This window comes from Pecten maximus, chromosome 1 (genome assembly GCF_902652985.1).
Source record: "Pecten maximus chromosome 1, xPecMax1.1, whole genome shotgun sequence".
NCBI lineage: Eukaryota > Metazoa > Mollusca > Bivalvia > Pectinida > Pectinidae > Pecten > Pecten maximus.
In genome coordinates, this window is record NC_047015.1 from 29,176,475 (window position 1) to 29,196,374 (window position 19,900).

At 37.2% G+C, this 19,900-nt stretch overlaps 1 protein-coding gene across 1 annotated transcript in view; it reads right to left on the bottom strand.

The window, feature by feature from the left end:
• The window catches only part of LOC117337653, a 57,007-nt gene that overhangs the window by 13,251 nt on the left and 23,856 nt on the right, over window positions 1-19,900 (bottom strand). The window contains exons 11-18 of the mRNA XM_033898782.1: window positions 16,632-16,739; window positions 15,448-15,622; window positions 14,533-14,785; window positions 13,719-13,843; window positions 12,707-12,830; window positions 12,353-12,538; window positions 12,132-12,251; window positions 9,640-9,919 (exon numbers count right to left, since the gene is read on the bottom strand). Of these exons, the coding sequence (XP_033754673.1) occupies window positions 9,640-9,919; window positions 12,132-12,251; window positions 12,353-12,538; window positions 12,707-12,830; window positions 13,719-13,843; window positions 14,533-14,785; window positions 15,448-15,622; window positions 16,632-16,739 (1,371 nt within the window). The remainder of the gene's footprint in view (window positions 1-9,639; window positions 9,920-12,131; window positions 12,252-12,352; window positions 12,539-12,706; window positions 12,831-13,718; window positions 13,844-14,532; window positions 14,786-15,447; window positions 15,623-16,631; window positions 16,740-19,900) is intronic.

Genomic DNA, 19,900 nt, shown 5'->3' on the forward strand with positions numbered 1-19,900 from the left:
CATTATATTTTGTATGTAGGCACCAACTCATACATTAGATTTTGTATGTACACACTACCTCATACATTTTATGTTATATGTACACACTAACTCATCCATTATATATTGTATGTACACACTAACTCATACATTATATTTTGTATGTACACACAACTCATACATTATATTTTGTATGTACGCACAACTCATACATTATATTTTTTATGTACACACTAACTCATACATTATATTTTGTATGTACACACTAACTCATACATTATATTTTGTATGAACACACTAAATCATACATTATATTTTGTATGTACACACAACTCATACATTATATTTTGTATGTACACACAACTCATACATTATATTTTGTATGTACACACTAACTCGTACATTCTCTTCTACATAATCCAATAGGATAAACAACAACTTGAAAATACAACAACTGTATTTCACAGCGACATATGCACTGGCTGATGAGTTTATTAAGAAAACACCATAATAACTATAATTGCATGATTTTTCCTGTAAAATTTCATTCAATGAGGAAATGAAGAGTTAAATTAAAACTAATTAAAATACAGTGTTAATACTGATTGGTATCAAAATAGTAGACCGGAGGAGGCTCTGTACTAATTAGTATACACACCAGCTGGTTACTGTTGAAACCGTGATTAAGATGATATGTCACGTAACACCCCTACTGAACACGTGGTAAAGTACACGTAGACAACCCGGATATTCGGTCTTTTTATCACCAGCAGCTCAAAACTTGCTCATTTTTCTATGGTGGGAAAAGTCTTTAAGTAAAAGTCCCCTTCTGGAAATGAAAAGTGGTGTAAAGCGTTAAAGATTTCAACTAAAAAGAATTCTAACAAGTTCTATTTTGAACATAATGTCACAAATTCAATTTCGATCCATTCCTAATTCTGTTTCTGGTCTGTCTTGTTTCCTTTTGGCTACCTATTAGGCCCCGAGAATATCTTTCTCACTCTTCTCTTGGGTTTCCTGTTAGGCCCGAGGAAATATCTTTCGTACTTATTCCATTTTCATCATTGTGTTGGACCCCCCCCCCCCCCCCCCCCCCCAAAAAAAAAAACAAACCCCAAAAAACTAAAGGTTTAGGAAAAAATGCCTGGTGGTGCTGAAAGTCGCACATGCTTCCACGGTATGAAACGAACACAGAAGGTCGTTATGAACTTATTGTTTTGGAAAAAACAAAGAAAATATTTCATTTCAAAACGTTTCAGATATTCTATCGCTATCCCATGTTGCTCTGAACCAATTTTCCGTCGACACCTCCGACTTATTACCAACATGATAGGTGGGGTTTTTTTTTTGCTTTTTTTGTGTTGTGTTTCTTTGAAATCCGATTAGTTTGGCAAGAACAAAAAGTTGTATTTGATTTCAATACGTTTCAGTCGATTTCGGTTATTTCTGGACGTACATCATGTACATATCATTGTTGACAATTTTATTCCCACTAGGATATGACTGTTTTCACACAATGTCATATATCTTCAATAACATACGTATATAATTCATCCTGTGTATCTTTTGTATAATATTTTTCTAGATAACAAGTGCGTGGTTGTCTGTTCAGTCCCGGCGGTTTACCGTAATCCGCCAGTCACTGTCACCTCTAATTTATATACATGTACTTATCATTAAATCCGATATTGACGAGACAGAATTATGGATCTTTTGCACCTCCCCATCAAGATTTTTTTTAACATTTCCTTCGACCCATTTTGTCGCCTCCTATCATCAACGTAGGTCCTTAGATCAATGATGAGTCCTACAGGGACCAAACAGATATATAATGCGGTATTTACTTTCTATTTTTAGCTCTATGAATATCTTGTGTGTATTTAGTACAATCGCTCCCATAAACAAAAGACCCAATGGGCCTGCATCTTCCGTCTGGTAATGACAACTTGAGGAGTTTCTGTCTTTAATTTTAAGCATCGTTTTACTCCTGAGTACGAGTCAAGGTCATTTCATTTCGCAAACTTCATCGGATACCATCCCGTGAACTTACTCTTGTATAGCTACCAGCCAAATAATCAGAAGTCGTTTGAGTACATGTTGTATGTTAACACATATGATCCCTGTGGCCTGAATATGGGTTAAGGTTATTTCTTTATACAAACTTGATAGTGCTTCATCCCAGGTAGATAGCTAGGCCTTTTGTCTCACCAAAAGAAATCGTTTGTTTTAATGATGAACGCAAATAACACAAAAAAAAAGATATGCAGGAAACGTTCACACAAATATGAATGTAAGCATTAATACAATATAAACGAATGCTGAAAATATATAATATTTTATTTTGTAAAATCAACTACAGATAACACCTGCTGTGTATAAATCATTGATATCAGCATACCTAGACTGTGTGTGACAAGTCACCTAACACTTCCATGAATCAGTGTTAGGTAAAATGCATTATTCAATACAAATATTTAGTTATATAGAAACTCACACCAACGAAAGCACTCAAAAACAAAGTTAGTTAAATATCAGATTATTGAAATTAACGAACTGTAATATTTTATCATTTCAAGTAATTAGAATACCAGGTACCTATGCTCGAGATACTAATAGAAGGCAGAGATGTGTAAATATACGTCTCTGTAGTAGGTGAATTTGTTTGGTTCAATTCGTGCCAACAAATCATCTCGACATCCCTCTGAATTTGTCTCTATATATGGGGAAACAACATCACAATAACGCCCTTTGTCAATTTCGACCTACAATGTAAGTTTGTGTCAATGAATAAATGGGATTTTACTTTCTATTACAATTGTATGTCTTTGTAGAGTCAACATTTCATCAAATGTTTGGAGTCTACCGTGTTCTACTTAAGCGATCCTTCTTCAATGTAACAATTTTGGTTGCAATGATCTCAAATTGGAAGGATATACAGATTTAACTATAATTTTATCGATGCTAAACAGTAAACTATTTTTTCTCCATACCTAAATGACCATTTACATTACATCAGATCAAGCGTGACAACATGATCAAAAGAAAATCACGACTTCACAGATAAGTCAACCTTTAAACCATATGTTGCGTTATATGGTTTAAACGGTACATGTACATCCGGAGACTTCCTAATATAATTGGAAATGTGTATTACTATGTCTATGTGTGATACATATAGTATGCATATCAAGGTTTTTATCCGCAGATGTATCAATTTACTTGAAAATGCTAAAAATATTTTTATCACTTTACTTGAAAGTAATATAACTACATTTAATGCTGAAGATTTATTGATACACTCACTACCCAAATGTTGTTAAACATTCAGAAAGTACTAAGTATTCAGCACTAATGCTGAAAAGATTACCATAACATAGGACAAATATTAATAAAAAACCCAACTAGATAATAATACTGAACGAACATTGATAGCTGTTTTCTTTAAAGTACACCAATCCATTTTTATAATGAATGTATGTTGAAAATGTATATTTAAAGTTTCTGTTGTTATCATAACAACTGCTTCATTGTACTCCCCATATACGTGTAATCTGTTGCTTACACATTTGTTACCTTGCACATCATACACGCGTAATATGTCGTATACACCATGTACACATTACGTCATACACGTGTAATATGTCGTTTACACCTTGTATACTTTACGTCATCATACACATGTAATATGTCGTTTACACCTTGTACACTTTACGACATCATACACGTGTAATATGTCGTTTACACCTTGTACACTTTACGTCATCATACACGTGTAATATGTCGTTTACACCTTATATACTTTACGTCATCATACACGTGTAATATGTCGTTTACACCTTGTACACTTTACGTCATCATACACGTGTAATATGTTGCTTACACCTTATATACTTTACGTCATCATACACGTGTGATATGTCGTTTACACCTTGTACACTTTACGTCATCATACACGTGTGATCTGTCGTTTACACCTTGTACACTTTACGTCATCATACACGTGTAATCTGTCGTTTACACCTTGTACACTTTACGTCATCATACACGTGTAATATGTCGTTTACACCTTGTATACTTTACGTCATCATACACCTGTAATATGTTGTTTACACCTTATATACTTTACGTCATCATACACGTGTACTATGTTGTTTACACCTGATATACTTTACGTCATACACGTGTAATATCACCATTAACTTATAACCTACTGTTTACACGTGTAACATTTCATGACACACGTGCATGTTAAACTTAAATTAAACATTCTGGTTATAATTACTAGATGTTGATATATACATGATATCCTGGTTATACAGAACAAATCGACCTATAGATGTGCGACATAAACATAAACAAGATACATATGCAATCTTTTGATTTTCAACAAAATCAAATTTGTCGATTGTAAGACTAAAAATAATATTAAACATCTTAACAAAACAAACACATGATCAAAATTACATAAAATCAGTAGTATCAATCAACGTGCATCATATCAAAACATAACATTTAACAAAACTATTTTGGTTTTGATCTTATCTCTTACATCAACATCATATACATTATCTAGATAAAATTACGAAGAAGTTTGAGGTAAAACACCAGTAAATTACAACAAATTGATTATTTTTGTGAGTTTTACATATAACAATAAGGCATATCATTGTTTTCCCAATATATTATATTATCAGTGTAACATGTTTAATACAAGATTTCTGTCAATATCCCTGTATAATTAAAAGCACTCCATACAGTATCTATATACATCATACTTATAGCATCTTCATGTACGGTACACTCTAATGGACATGGTCATCGTAACCTGTATGTACACTGGGTCCATTAGGATATCTAACGACTACACTCACATCGTCATACTCGTCTAAATTGTACACTGGGTCCATTAGGATATCTAACGACTACACTCACATCGTCATACTCATCTAAATTGTACACTGGGTCCATTAGGATATCTAAAGACTACACTCACATCATCATACTCATCTAATTTGTAAAATAAATTATTATCACAGCAGTAGTGGTAATTAAAGGGTCGAGTTACAAAGTGAAACAGCACCATTCGGTAGGTTGTTCCATACCTGGGCTGCTTCAATCTCAAGTCAGTCGACAGGCTGTTCTGAACCTGGGCTGCTTCAATCTCAAGTCATTCGGCATGTCGTTTCACACCTGGGCTGCTTCAAGCTCAAGTCATTTGACAGGCTTTCCCACATCTAGACTGCTTAAATCTCAAGAAAATTTTGACATAACTGTCGTCTGTACTCTTTGCACAAGGACTGTGTTAACTTTCCTGAAATTATAGATATGATCATTTTAACATAAGGTCAAAGATAAAATCAGATGCCACCCGATTCACAGCCTTAAAAACTTCACAGGCCATTGCTGTAATTGTTTTTACACAATATTTCAGAGACAGGTGAGGAAAAACCATCTTCTGTAAATCAAAGATTCCGCTCTGTATTTTCTCTGGTATAGCAGTATTGCCAAACGAACAAAAACGTCATGCCAAAGAGCAAGTTTGAACGAATAAAAGATTTATATACAGTGATTTGTCCAGCTGTTGTGAGAAAGCCTTTTTAAGACTCCAAGCTGCTTTGAGGCCTTGTTAGACAAATCGGAAATATGTCCATTAAAATTAGGATCATACTTAATATCTACACTCAGCATCTTGGCACTATCTTGGCATTCTAAAATTTTATTTTATTTTTCATAAGATTTGATACTATTGTTCGACCTTTTACCAATACACACAGTCTGACATTTCCTGCGATTAGCTATCATTCCATTTTGATGAAACCATTCAGTCATTGTTTCACATTCAGTCTGCAGTACTCTCTTAAGATCTTAAGGGTAGTAGCTTGTATAAGACAATACATTGTCACCAGCATTATTGTATAATTTGCTTTCTTTGAGAAAACTAGAAATGTCATTTAAGAACATATTTAAAATCAGAGGCCCGAAGATGGAGCCCTGGGGACCCCTTTTACAAAGGAGCCCAACTACTGGCGTTGGGGCCAAGCTTAGTCTGCTGCTGTCAGTTGTTAAGACAGCTGCTGGCAAATTCTGTTGCAGAGCTGTCCATCCCATAAGCTTTAGTTAGAGGAAACTTTTAAGATAACAAGCCGTTTTCCGGACAATTTTCGGGATGTCAACAGACGTGAAATGCACCCAGAGACGTCCAGAAAAAGTGCACCTGGCTACAGCCGACTATATAACCGCGTGACCTTTCAACCCCGTATGTAATTGATGGACAGGCTAATACTGCAGTTTGCAAATGGTGTCCTATTGGAGGAATTCGGCGATGTTTTCACGGATTATTTTGGATGGAAAAAAAATCGTTGTAAGTGACAATGGTATGTTAAAGATGAATGTTTCTTGATGACGGTCGTTAACCGTATATAGTTTAGACCGTGTCAGTTTGAATAAATTATTTTAGTCGATTGAATAGATGTGTCGTTTCGCACGTGGCGGAATTGCCAACCTACTACCTTCCATCATACCCAGACCCTTGCCATATCTAACTATTCAAAAATTAACTTTTTATATGCAAACTCCTGTGACCGCTATAGTCCATACGGTTAGAGCGCCGGCCACGTAACCTCAGGTGAAGATCCGAAGTACGTTGTTCGACGTTCCTTCCCGTATCGTTTGTGTATCTCTCGAACTGAGAAACTGGCCAGTCTGTGCTGTTGTCGTCTTGTTCTTGTTCCCTTATTGCTTTGGATGTCTTCCGTATGTTGTTCAGTGAGGTATCCCGCTGTAAAAAAGACACTGACCACAGACTCTTCACATGGCGATAAACCCAGTAAACTAACAAACAAACTATAAGATAAGTAGTTCTTTGATTAAAAGATCGATCTTACAAAGGTAAAATCAAATATTAGGCTGCCAAATGTACGAGCAAGGTAGTGGTGATGGTCTTGGAAAGGTTGACCTTCAGGAGGTCAGTGTACCAGAATCCCGGGTGTAAGGGGGTCTCGGAGACTTGGAGGTTGTTACATTAAGACGACCAGTAGGATGGTTGGTAAGTCTTTTTGAAGTTTGTCAGCCGGATTGTGATTGATGCGAGCTTCCTGTGGTATGGGATCTTTAACATATAGATGAAAGGATGTAACTCAACTTGGAGGAAGTTAAAAGCGGTTAGGAGAGTTTTATTGGCTAAGACCGATACGATCAATGGTAAGCATGTTAGACTGTTATAGATAAAAATAAAAAATAACTGATAACAAGAAAGTGGGTTCTATAGTCAAAGTTGGCATTAGAAAGCCGAATCTGCAGAAGTTTGCAATGGCGTTCTTGTCGATAATGAAATTGGTGTTAGTGGACAGTGGCTATCCAGGAGCAAGTAACCGTACTGCAAAATATTAAAGTAGATGTTAAGATTGTGACGATTGGTCGAGACAAGTACATAATGTATTGGGTTTTCAGGTGTGTGAAGCTTTATGGGGTCCACATCAAACCGGTTCGTGACAGAATATAACAATAAATGCACAAGTTTTTAGTCCTCGTGGTGGTGCAGTCGATATTTACTTGTTATTGTCTAGACCTGTTTGTCGTGTTGGCAGGCAAAGTCAGAGGAAAGGGGCCGTATGGGACATTGCTCCTCATTGAAAGAGTGCTGCGTACTGGCAATTTCAGAGATTCCCGACTACCGTCTAGCAGGAATATCACGCTAAGGAGGGAGAACAACGGATGTTTCGGAGCCAGCGTTTTGGTTCTCAACATGTTGGCCCTCCGACTGAATGTTATGCGTTGAAAGCAGACTATAACATGTTCATGTTACATGTATATTGAACATCATTTTGTGTGTGTTTTACAGACATAGGACTGAAGACATCAATCAATGATACGGTATAAAGCTGCCGGGTTAGCGGAGGATTTCACTCTACACAGGATGGCCGATAGTATGGCTAGAAGGTTTTCATTGGGCAAGACTGTCAACACATCCACTAAAGCGATCCCTTCAAGTCCAATGCACGTCGCGTTGTATGCAAAATCTTTGTTTGATAATGGAGAGACGTATTCATTCTGCAGTGTACGCAATTATATGGGTACAAAATTCCAATGGATGTATCAATGTGTAAATACTGAGGTGTTTATTGTAAATGTGATTTGGGTGTTCACGTACCAGTGTGTATAAGTTTGGTTATACACGTACCAGTGTGTATAAGTTTGAGTGTACACGTACCAGTGTGTATAAGTTTGGGTATACACGTACCAGTGTGTATAAGTTTGAGTGTACACGTACCAGTGTGTATAAGTTTGGGTGTACACGTACCAGTGTGTATAAGTTTGGATGAACACGTACCAGTGTGTATAAGCTTGAGTTTACACGTACCGGTGTGTACCAATATTTATGAGATTTGGGTGTACACGTACCAGTGTGTATAAGCTTGAGTGTACACGTACCAGTGTGTATAAGATGCAGTTGTACCAGTATTTATTAGATTTTATTGTACAAATGTGTTCAGTGTTATACATGAGTTTAATGCAACAATATTAGTGTACCACTAGTATTGTGTCATCTGGGTGAACCAGTGTAATTATACATGTAAGATTAATGTGTACCACTGTGCAGTGTATTTTGTCATACTGTACTTTAAGCATGCTGCCCACATGTTTCATATTACTATACAATGTATTTGTAGAGATGATTAATACTCCAATAAAATAACAGCTACGCAAATATGTTTGAAACAATATATATGTATACTTTATTGACTAATTTCTCTAATTTAGACAATGCCCAATTGCAGCATTCTTGTTTATATTACACAAATACAGTAACGTGATAAAATACCTGACAAGAGAAACTAGTCAAATAGATGATAATAATAATAATAATAAAATGCCCCCCCCCCCCTAAAAAACACGAAACAAACCCAAAACAAAACAAAACAAATCAAAACAAAGATAAAAAACGAAACAAAAGACAGATCAAATATGTATATAGATCTATCACCAAGACCTATAGTAGAAATATGTGTCCAGTAACTACGATGTCTTTAAAATGTTTCCACCCTGGAGACAGGATGGATGGTCCCCGGGACTAGCAATTGGCCTCGTCAGCCCAGACACAGGTGTTCTTGTCCCCATCATACAGGGTTCCCGCGGGACATGGCAGTACGTAGGTGTTTCCGCTGGCACATTGAATGAACTTGGAACAATCAGTTGGGTGTGAATAATCTCCGGCTGGATGGTTATCACAGAATTCTTCAAAGAAAACAATTTCTATAATTGTGTGGGCAAGTCAGATATTTCGATTCGGTCATGCTAATGTATACTGATATATAGTTACAATGTAGACAGATCTGTAATTTACTATTCAAAATCTAAAATCATATGGTACGCAAGACCGACTCACCTCCGGGTGCCGCAGTGGGACCCACTGTTACTGGTGGTGTCGTGGTGACCGGGCCTATCGTTACAGGGGGCACAGTGGTAACTGCACACCACTGAGCGTCGCGGAATTCCTGGCCACCGACACACCGGAAGTAGCGACCACAAAGGGCTGTGTCTTGGTAATATCCATCATCCATATCACGGCATACTGCAGTGAAAAACAGAATATTCATCAATCTCGTAACCAACATAGAAAACTGAACAATCAGGAAATCACGTGATAATTTGTACACTTACGATCTGTAAAAACAACTTCCGTAGTTACGGGACCTGTCGTAGAGACCGGTACTGTTGTAGGTGCCACCGTGGTTACTGGGGCAACAGTTGTTGACAACACTGTAGTTACCGGGGCAACAGTTGTTGGAATGATACCGCTCTCAGCAGCAATAAGTTCGTCTTTAATTTTGTTAGTCAATGGGAACTTCCGGCTAGACGTGGCACAGACCCGGTTGAAGTCATCCAGAGGAAGTGCCCATACCATGGCGCCGCCATAACCTTCCTGTACCAGCCACGCCACCTGGTGGAAAACACATTTCATCAATATGCTGTGGGTATAGAATTAAGTAATACCATTAAAAGACAAACAGGCAGAAATGTGCTACATGGTATTGGCGATTAGCTGCGTAGTGAAGGACCTATCTATAGTATAGCTAACAGCTGAGAGCTGAAGCTGCTCTATACGAATTGTGAATAGGTATTTTACTTCCGTCAACAAGTGGATAAGTCATGATGTGATATAAATACATGTGTGTACGAGAGCGATATACAACTTCTACCCTACCATTTATTCAGATCTACTACAAAGAATTGTCCCTTCCTTTTCAACAAATGAAAACATACAGAGTATAACAAGACTTCCAAATTTAAGTTTTTCTCTGGCGACAAATTTATCAAGTAATCCATCATGACGTTAAACATATACATTATGATAAAAGATATATTTATGTTAAAACATAATAGATGGAATCTGTATTAAATGTCTACAAGATATTATACGGTTGTATGTGAGAGTTTCCATCACACGAAGTCTTCGCATGCTACAATCCCACTTGTTATAGATTCGAGAAGTTGTTGATCTGTCGCCTATGTCCTAGATGGAATAACGGGACACATATGTCCCAGATGGAATTACGAGACACATATTTCCTAGATGCAATTACGAGACACACATGTCCTCGATGGAATTACGAGACACACACGTCCTCGATGGAATTACGAGACACACATGTCCTTGATGGAATTACGAGACACACATGTTCTAGATGGAATTACGAGACACATATGTCCTCGATGGAATTACGAGACACACATGTCCTAGATGGAATAACGAGACACACATGTCATCGATGGAATTACGAGACACATATGTCCTAGATGAAATAACGAGACACACATGTCCTCGATGGAATTACGAGACACACATGTCCTAGATGGAATTATGAGACACATATGTCATCGATGGAATTACGAGACACATATGTCCTAGATGAAATAACGAGACACACTTGTCCTCGATGGAATTACGAGACACACATGTCCTAGATGGAATTACGAGACACATATGTCCTCGATGGAATTACGAGAGAAATATGACCTAGATGGAATTACGGGACACATATGTCCTCGATGGAATTACGAGACACACATGTCCTAGATGGAATTACGAGACACATATGTCCTCGATGGAATTACGAGACATATGTCCTCGATGGAATTACGAGACACACACACATGTCATCGATGGAATTACGAGACACATATGTCCTCGATGGAATTACGAGATACACATGTCCTCGATGGAATTACGAGACACGCATGTCCTCGATGGAATTACGAGACACACATGTCTTCGATGGAATTAAGAGAGAAATATGACCTAGATGGAATTACGAGACACATATGTCCTCGATGGAATTACGAGACACGCATGTCCTCGATGGAATTACGAGACACACATGTTCTCGATGGAATTACGAGAGAAATATGACCTAGATGGAATTACGAGACACGCATGTCCTCGATGGAATTACGAGACACGCATGTCCTCGATGGAATTACGAGACACATATGTCCTCGATGGAATTACGAGACACATATGTCCTAGATGGAATTATGAGACACATCATGTCCTAGATGGAATTACGAGACACGCATGTCCTCGATGCAATTACGAGACACATATGTCCTCGATGGAATTACGAGACACATCATGTCTTCGATGGAATTAAGAGAGAAATATGACCTAGATGGAATTACGAGACACATATGTCCTCGATGGAATTACGAGACACGCATGTCCTCGATGGAATTACGAGACACACATGTTCTCGATGGAATTACGAGAGAAATATGACCTAGATGGAATTACGAGACACGCATGTCCTCGATGGAATTACGAGACACGCATGTCCTCGATGGAATTACGAGACACATATGTCCTCGATGGAATTACGAGACACATATGTCCTCGATGGAATTACGAGACACATATGTCCTAGATGGAATCACGAGACAATGCCAAAACGTTGTAAATTTCTTGTAACACAGCGATAGTCAAATGACATTTGTTTTTAAACGGTACCTTGTGTCGGTTTACAGCCATGTCCTTGTTAATTGCCAGGACTTGACTGTAAATGATGATGGACCGTTACATTAAACACAAAATCAAACAATCTCATCATTTAAGATATCAATTAAAAAAGGCAGAAATCGTTAGCAAATTGTCATACCTTTATGGAAAGGCTCTTTTCATCGTCATAACCGATCCATGTCTTGCCGTTGACGTAGACAGGTACGAGATGTTGGCTATCACGGTATGTATTTCCCCCAGAGGCCATCATTGTACAGATCTGTTAAAACGTTAGTAACATGTAAAACACAATACCATCGACGAACGACAGAGAAGGCAGATGATTGAAACTATAAATGTTCATGATATATATCAATTTACTTCGTAGTAAGACAGGTATCCCGCCTCCCGTGTGTAAGTCCCAGCCGGGCTCGGACCGCTGACTGGTGCCCCCATACAATGGTCAGCCTCATCCTTCAGTGTGAAGCCTCGTCCGTAAGATGCCAGACCTATGTTGAGTTTTTCCTTTGGAGCTCCTAGCTCTCTCCAGTAGTTGGACGCCCAGTCCTTAAAAAGGAAAGTTGCATAGTTTTACTGACATGAACTGTATTTTTTTAATGTACCGGGTGTACAAATTCGTAGCTTCATCATTGCCAACAAAATATCTCAAATATTGCATAGTGACATTTTTTATTGCTTTCTTTCGGACACAAAATGTACATCAAGTGACCATACCATGTTTAGTTGTTTCTGTTCCTCCGTCTCGGAATTCCGAGAAAACAGCGGACTGTTGTGGCCCGTTACATCATCCCAACTACCATGGAGGTCATAGGTCATGATGCTGATAAAGTCCAAGTACCTGGGAGCGAAGTTGAGTAATATTGTACATAAAAAGCTATGAATATTTCCATATATACATGTAAAATAATATCATTAAAATCCTCTGTTCATAGCTACGTTTGATATGTACTACGACTAGGGTCAAGTTTAGATGATGAATATGTATTGGAATTAAATGTTGACCAGTACGAGACACAATGACAATAGTAAATGTGGACACTGATAAGGCGATTCGTGAGTCCCAATTCCTTCACTCGCCGCTGTTGTCATCACTGTCAACTTCTCGCACAACAAAGGAACCGAGCCGCACAAGTAACACAGGGTTTGGCACGATTTTATAAATGATAGTCTATATATATATGTTTTATCGTAATGGACTATCATTTATAAAATCGTGCCAAGCCCCTGTGTGTCAAACTAAAGCATCTGTGTGCGTTCTTGGCAATAGCAGAAAGAAATCACGCCGACAATTCTGCTTGAACGTCAACGGAATTTATTACGGGTCATCTAGAGTCTATATAGGAAAATAATGTTGAATTGTAAACACGAATAGATATCTACTTTGCAAAAGATCTAAGTCACACAAATACTGTTATGCTCAAGTCCCAATGTCTCCCTATATGTCATATTTGTGTGGTATATTCCTGGTCAAACTAATGATCCTATTGTGTGCTACTGACACTTGAAACAAAAAAAGGCTTGCCTATTATTTGTAATATATTTGATACAAATGAGCTTAATGTGCCCCCTGAAACACGTTTTGTTTTTTGTCTTGTTGAAATTTAAAACAGCTTAACGAATTACATGTCAACAGCGAGGCCCATGATGCATACTAAAATTGATCAAATTAATTCTGTTAAGATGCACCATAGAAGTGATGTATAGACTTGTAAAATATCACTCTTACATGGCCATTGCGGGAACATCGTAAGCAGGATCAATGTAGGACTTCCCGGCAGCCACAGCGGCTGTTACTAGGAGACGCTTATTTCCGGTTTGTTTTGCTTCATCTTCATAGGCCTGATGTAACTCCTGTGGTTATAAGATTGAAAAATATTAGGCACGAAATAGTTTTTTAGATTCTAAACGAAACAAAATGTATCATTTAGAAAGCAACGAATATCTACAAGAGTCTAAACCAACTACGACTGAAGGGCGATGAGGGCATATTATAGCCAATCACTGACAACAAAACTAAACAGACAATACTATAGGAAATGTGGTCGTATCCAGGCTTTCAAACCAGTGAAGACTCTTAGCTATTAGCTGACTGTAATCGAAGAGGATTTGTCAACAGTCGATTCTGTCTCATAACAGACACTGATGACGATTCCACATTTGTTTAAACATTAAAATCCACAAAGTCATTATCCGAACTAGAATCTATCGTGTTATTTGTCACGAACACAATACGTATCAATATCTAAATACTAGAAATGATTTCTTGATCAGATCTCGAAAGAGGGACACATTGTGACCATTTTTGAATTCATGTAATCGGTAGAAATGAGTTACATGTAATACTTTATCAATTAGTTAAATAATAAAAGCCTCGTGACCATAAAGTCTCGTGATCACTGAATTTATAATTCTATGACAGTAACAGCAGACTTGTCGTAAAGCAATAAAATACAGCTAAAACAATTCTGTATCTCAAACTATACCAAACATTTTAGTGCACCAACAAGAAATCGTAAAAATCTTCCAGCAGACCGACATACCTTACATAAAAGGCCGAAGTTAGCCTTGTCAGAGGTTTTTCCTCCTCTGCTGCCCGGATACTCCCAGTCCAGGTCAAGGCCGTCGAAGCCGTATTTCCGGAGGAAGGTAACAGAGGTCGAGACGAATTTCGCCCTGGACGCTGGATTCGACACCATTGGTGAGAAGTGTGTGCTAGCCTGGTTCCATCCTCCCACAGCCAGCAGAGTTTTCAGACTCGGGTTCTGTTGTTTGAGGGCGTTAAATTCCTGGTATCTACATATCAAAGGCACAAACGTCAACCAAACAATTAGGTTGGCTGGATGCTGGACAGATATGACTCCTATTCCTTATGCAAGTTTACATGTACACTGTGGTCAGAATATTATCTGTAGCAGGAAACCATGACGGTGCCCCGTGCTTGATATCGCTAGTTCGATATAGCTTAATCACAAGTAGATATAGACCTCACTGAAAATTGTACGTAAGAATTAGAATACTTTAGTTTGGTTCAGAGGAGTTCAATAGGTTACTCATTAGATTGGTCGTCAAAGTGTTTGTAACAAAACGCTAAACGCGCTATTAATAAATATAAATGAATACGGATTTCTCGGTTTATGTTTGTAATTGCCTAGGAAACTGTTGTTTTTATCAATACTTTAATTCTGTATCACGAAGAAAAATTATCTGGGCGGTAGCTTGAATTTGCCCTGATTGGTTCGGTATCAGGACTAGTTTGTATGGTAACACACGCGACGGTAATCCGGATAGGACTGATTGGCCAAACTAAACTCAGTTTGAATCTTACTCTCATTAAAAACCTGAAGCCATATAGCAATATGACAGAGTGGCCATCCAGCAGAATATTCTTTTTTTCTTCAAAATCATGATATGCTTCTAGTACCACACGCGTCAAAATATTCTGTAAGTATACTTACAACTGTTCATCATTCCACTCGTAAGTAGCCAGCTGGTTGTTGGTGATCTGGGCGAATGAGTAGATAAGATGGGTACAGAGGCTGGGGTCGATGTTGCTGACCTTGAATTTGCCCTGATTTGGTCGGTATTGTGACCAGTTGGTATGGTAACACACACGACGGTATCCTGCCAGGGCTAAATGGACAAATCAAACTTGTTGGTAACACTGTCATAACTTTAAGTAATACATGTGCATGTATTAAAACAAATAAAAACAGTTCTAGGACAAATCAGTTGTTTAAATGTTCTATTTTCTTGGTTGTGCGTGTTCCTATATAAAAAAATCATTATTAAACTTGTAAATATTTCCTATAAGATAACCAAGTGATTTGTCAGATGAGTGTCACAAACACCAATATGCACGTACAGAAATGTGAAACCGAATGATTACAATACTGAGACGGATCGAAATTCTATAAAACAACCAGCAGATCCATGTATAAACAAAGAGTTTAACCGTTTATTTGTTCAATCTATCAAATGAGATTAATGAGATTAGGCATACGTCAGAAACGTTTTCTCCCAAAAATATTTACTACATAACATACTTTATAAGTTTAATACGTCACATTTTGTGTACATGTATATATTTAAGAAGAGTGGAGATGAAAAAAACCCCAATAGATATAGGATTGAGTAAAGCAAGGGACGAGGCAAGGAAAAGTCAGAGTAGGGGACAGTGACATGTAATAGAGTCAAATATTCACAGATGACCTTAAAACCGGTTACTGCTTTTGATAAACGTCTGGACGTATAACTATAATACTATAATACCAATATTACTGTATAATATAGTGTAAATGTATTACTTTAACACTTTAATACCAATATTACTGTATAACATAGTGTAAATGTATTACTTTAACACTTTAATACTAATATTACTGTATGATATAGTGTAGATGTATACCTGTAATACCAATATTACTGTATAACATAGTGTAGATGTATCACTATAATACCAATATTACTGTATAATATAGTGTAGATGTATCACTATAATACCAATATTACTGTATAATATAGTGTAGATGTATCACTATAATACCAATATTACTGTATAATATAGTGTAGATGTATCACTATAGTACCAACATTACTAAATACATTATGTAATATGGTGTAGACATATTTTATTACTTACCGTGGTGCGAGAGGAGGAGAATACTGACAGAGACGAGAAGTAGTTTGACCAACATGTTTGCTGTCCTGAGATATTTGACATGACCCTTTTCCTTTGGCTGTTCAGGTATTTATACAACCTCCCTCCTGGAGTCATAAGGGTTAACGGTTTCGTCATCAGGAACAGGGATGGATCCCTGGTGATAACGTCAGTCCCACGGCTATAATTAATTCCCGTCACACTTTTTCACAACAGGTGTTGTTGTGTGTCTATAACTTCATTAGTTTACAAAATAGACATTCGTCGTCTCGTCATCAGTTCTCTGTGAAAATGTGTTAACATGGGTTCGATTTAAAATGTTATCGGCAGTCGACACCATTGACATCGAGATATGCACAGCGATTGTTTGTATTTAATATGGATTTTAAAAGAAGATACAAGTATTTTACGTGGGTTTAAGTCAAGGTTAATATATATTTATCAGTGAAATTATGAATCTACCATGTAGTATTTATATATTATTTATCCTAAAATTAGAGGCGATAACATAATACAACACAATACTTTTTGACAACACACTCTTTTTAGGTATCTTGACAACAAGTGACAACAAGTCTAGATATTTCAAAACGTTTCAAACACCGTTTTGTAAGAAATTCAAGTTCACTTATATTATTTTTTGAGAACTTAAGAGACGTATGTACATATCAACACATCAACAAAACATGGCTACTTTTATTATATATAAAATATAAGGTCTTCGGGATACTGACTCGTTAAACTTATACCTATACCCACCGCCATAACCACTTAGCCCTCACGACCGATTCAACAATGTAAAGTCTCGGGCATCAGTATATGAATATCGACTCGTCTGTCAGGCAAATATCAACACGACAGATCTCTCTGGTGGGATTATGACATTCAGTCTTAAGAGCAATCGTTAGTCGGACACTTGTTATCTATTTTGTCATTTATGTTTGTTAATTAGGTAGTTTTTATACTGTGGTTGCAGTTATTTGTATTTTTGTGTCAGGCGTTGGCACTGTGGCCCTGTAACATCTTTGCGACAGGCAGTGTATAGGCTGTCGGCGTGTAACATCTTTGTGAGAGGCAGTGTATAGGATGTCGGTGTGTAGGTTGTCGGCGTGTAACATCTTTGTGACAGGCAGTGTATAGGTTGTCGGCGTGTAACATCTTTGTGACAGGCAGTGTATAGGCTGTCGGCGTGTAACATCTTTGTGACAGGCAGTGTATAGGCTGTCGGCGTGTAACATCTTTGTGACAGGCAGTGTATAGGCTGTCGGCGTGTAACATCTTTGTGACAGGCAGTGTTTAGGCTGTCGGCGTGTAACATCTTCACGACAGGCAGTGTGTAGGCTGTCGGCGTGTAACATCTTTGTGACAGGTAGTGTTTAGGCTGTCGGCGTGTAACATCTTTGTGACAGGCAGTGTATAGGCAATGTACTGTTGCATCTTTAACGTTAGAGTTTACATCAAAAGTCTAAGTCAGAATTTTTTGAAAATACAGTCCCAATTTCGGGGAATGATAGTTTATCCCTCACAGAAACCCTGACACCAAACACGGGTACCATTATAAAGCAGTGTTTTAATATAATGCCTATGAACAATTGCACGGAAACCTATCATTAGATTAGATTCATAAAAATCTTAAAGAAAAAAAATCAACGCTGACGCCAGGATGAAAACACATCCGTTTAATAATATGATAAGAGAAGCCTCCTTAGTAAAACATAAACCATGTCACAAGTGGTTACAGGAAGATGTATCCATGGGAAATAACTGTCCGGAAATGACGTGAAGTCCTATGACAGGTTTATATTTGGTAGGCCCACTTCAGGCATGACTATGTAGTTGTATACCATCTTTTGATATTACATACAACACGCGTTGATCTCTGTAATCATCTTAGTTTTCCTTATCAGTATTTGCATCATTTGTATCTCGATGACACGTCCATATCGTGACCATGTGGTGGACTAATACAATATGTTTTGGCCTATTTACGTGCACAGTATGCCTATCCCTGCACCAACGCGACACTCGGACGTACCGTCATCGTGTCAGCGGTGCGTGATGATATGGCTGACGATCAATCTAGAGTTGTTTTCCATAATATCGAATATATTTCACGGGCGTGGCATCTTTTCGATATTTTCATGAACGTACAATGTAGTTCCATCAAAATAGATAAATATGTAATAATAACTATAGGTGGTTGAATAAATAAAATAAACAAATAAATAGATAATAATTATGATAATAAAAAAATAAAATGATATAAAATTAATGAATAAATAAATAAACACAAAATTTTCGAATTTGAAGTGATTAACAAAAACGTCACCGCCCATTTTCATCAAAATTCTGTAGCTTAAAGAAAGTCTTTAACATTTATTTTTCATAGAAAATCAAACAGAATTCAAGGAAAGTTCTTTAACTAAGATATTTTCCCATGAATCCAATAATGCTTTCCTTTGAAAATTTTTAAGTTCAGGAACGTTGATGTAACTGGGCCCTGAATCACAAGGATACTACATACAGACAACGAGACAAGTTAAATAGGTATCACAGGTAAGACAGGTATATTGTAAATCGATATACATAAGAAGTAGTAGTGTTGAATTAAAAGATGTAAATTCAAGATGGATCCGTCTGGAGAGTGGGATTAACGGGGTTAGTCTGTCAAAATGTATTGTGTGTACTCATAAAGAGTTTATAAGTTAATATAGAAAAATATGAGAAGGGCGTACTGATGATGATTTAAGAATGAGTATACCAACACAAGTAAATGAAATGTGTTGGTTTAGTATATAACTTAAAAGCTTACAATATATGTTTGCGATATGCCAGCATACAGTAAAAAGTGGCGCTTCACATTTTCTCCAGTTAGAAGTAAAATTGATGTGACGATTGTTTCTCTTGTACATGGTGTACGATATTGTATCTGTATGAGCCTCCGCTACCAGAAGTTAATTTGCTACATGTTGGTATGATACTGAACAATAATTCTGATAGTATGGAACGTTCAGTACGAGCTTAAAATAATGCCTATAATTAGAACGTGTGTTCATCTATGTCCAATAAATCCCTAAACAGTAAGTAATGTTATTATATAAAACATATTGGCACCTCACCTGGCGTGGAGATTGTTAATAAAATGTCCCCATAACAGAGAGATCACACAAAGTATAATGAAATAGATTGAATCTCTAAGACATTAACAAGAAATGCAATCATATCATAAATGTACGATGGCCGATATCTAG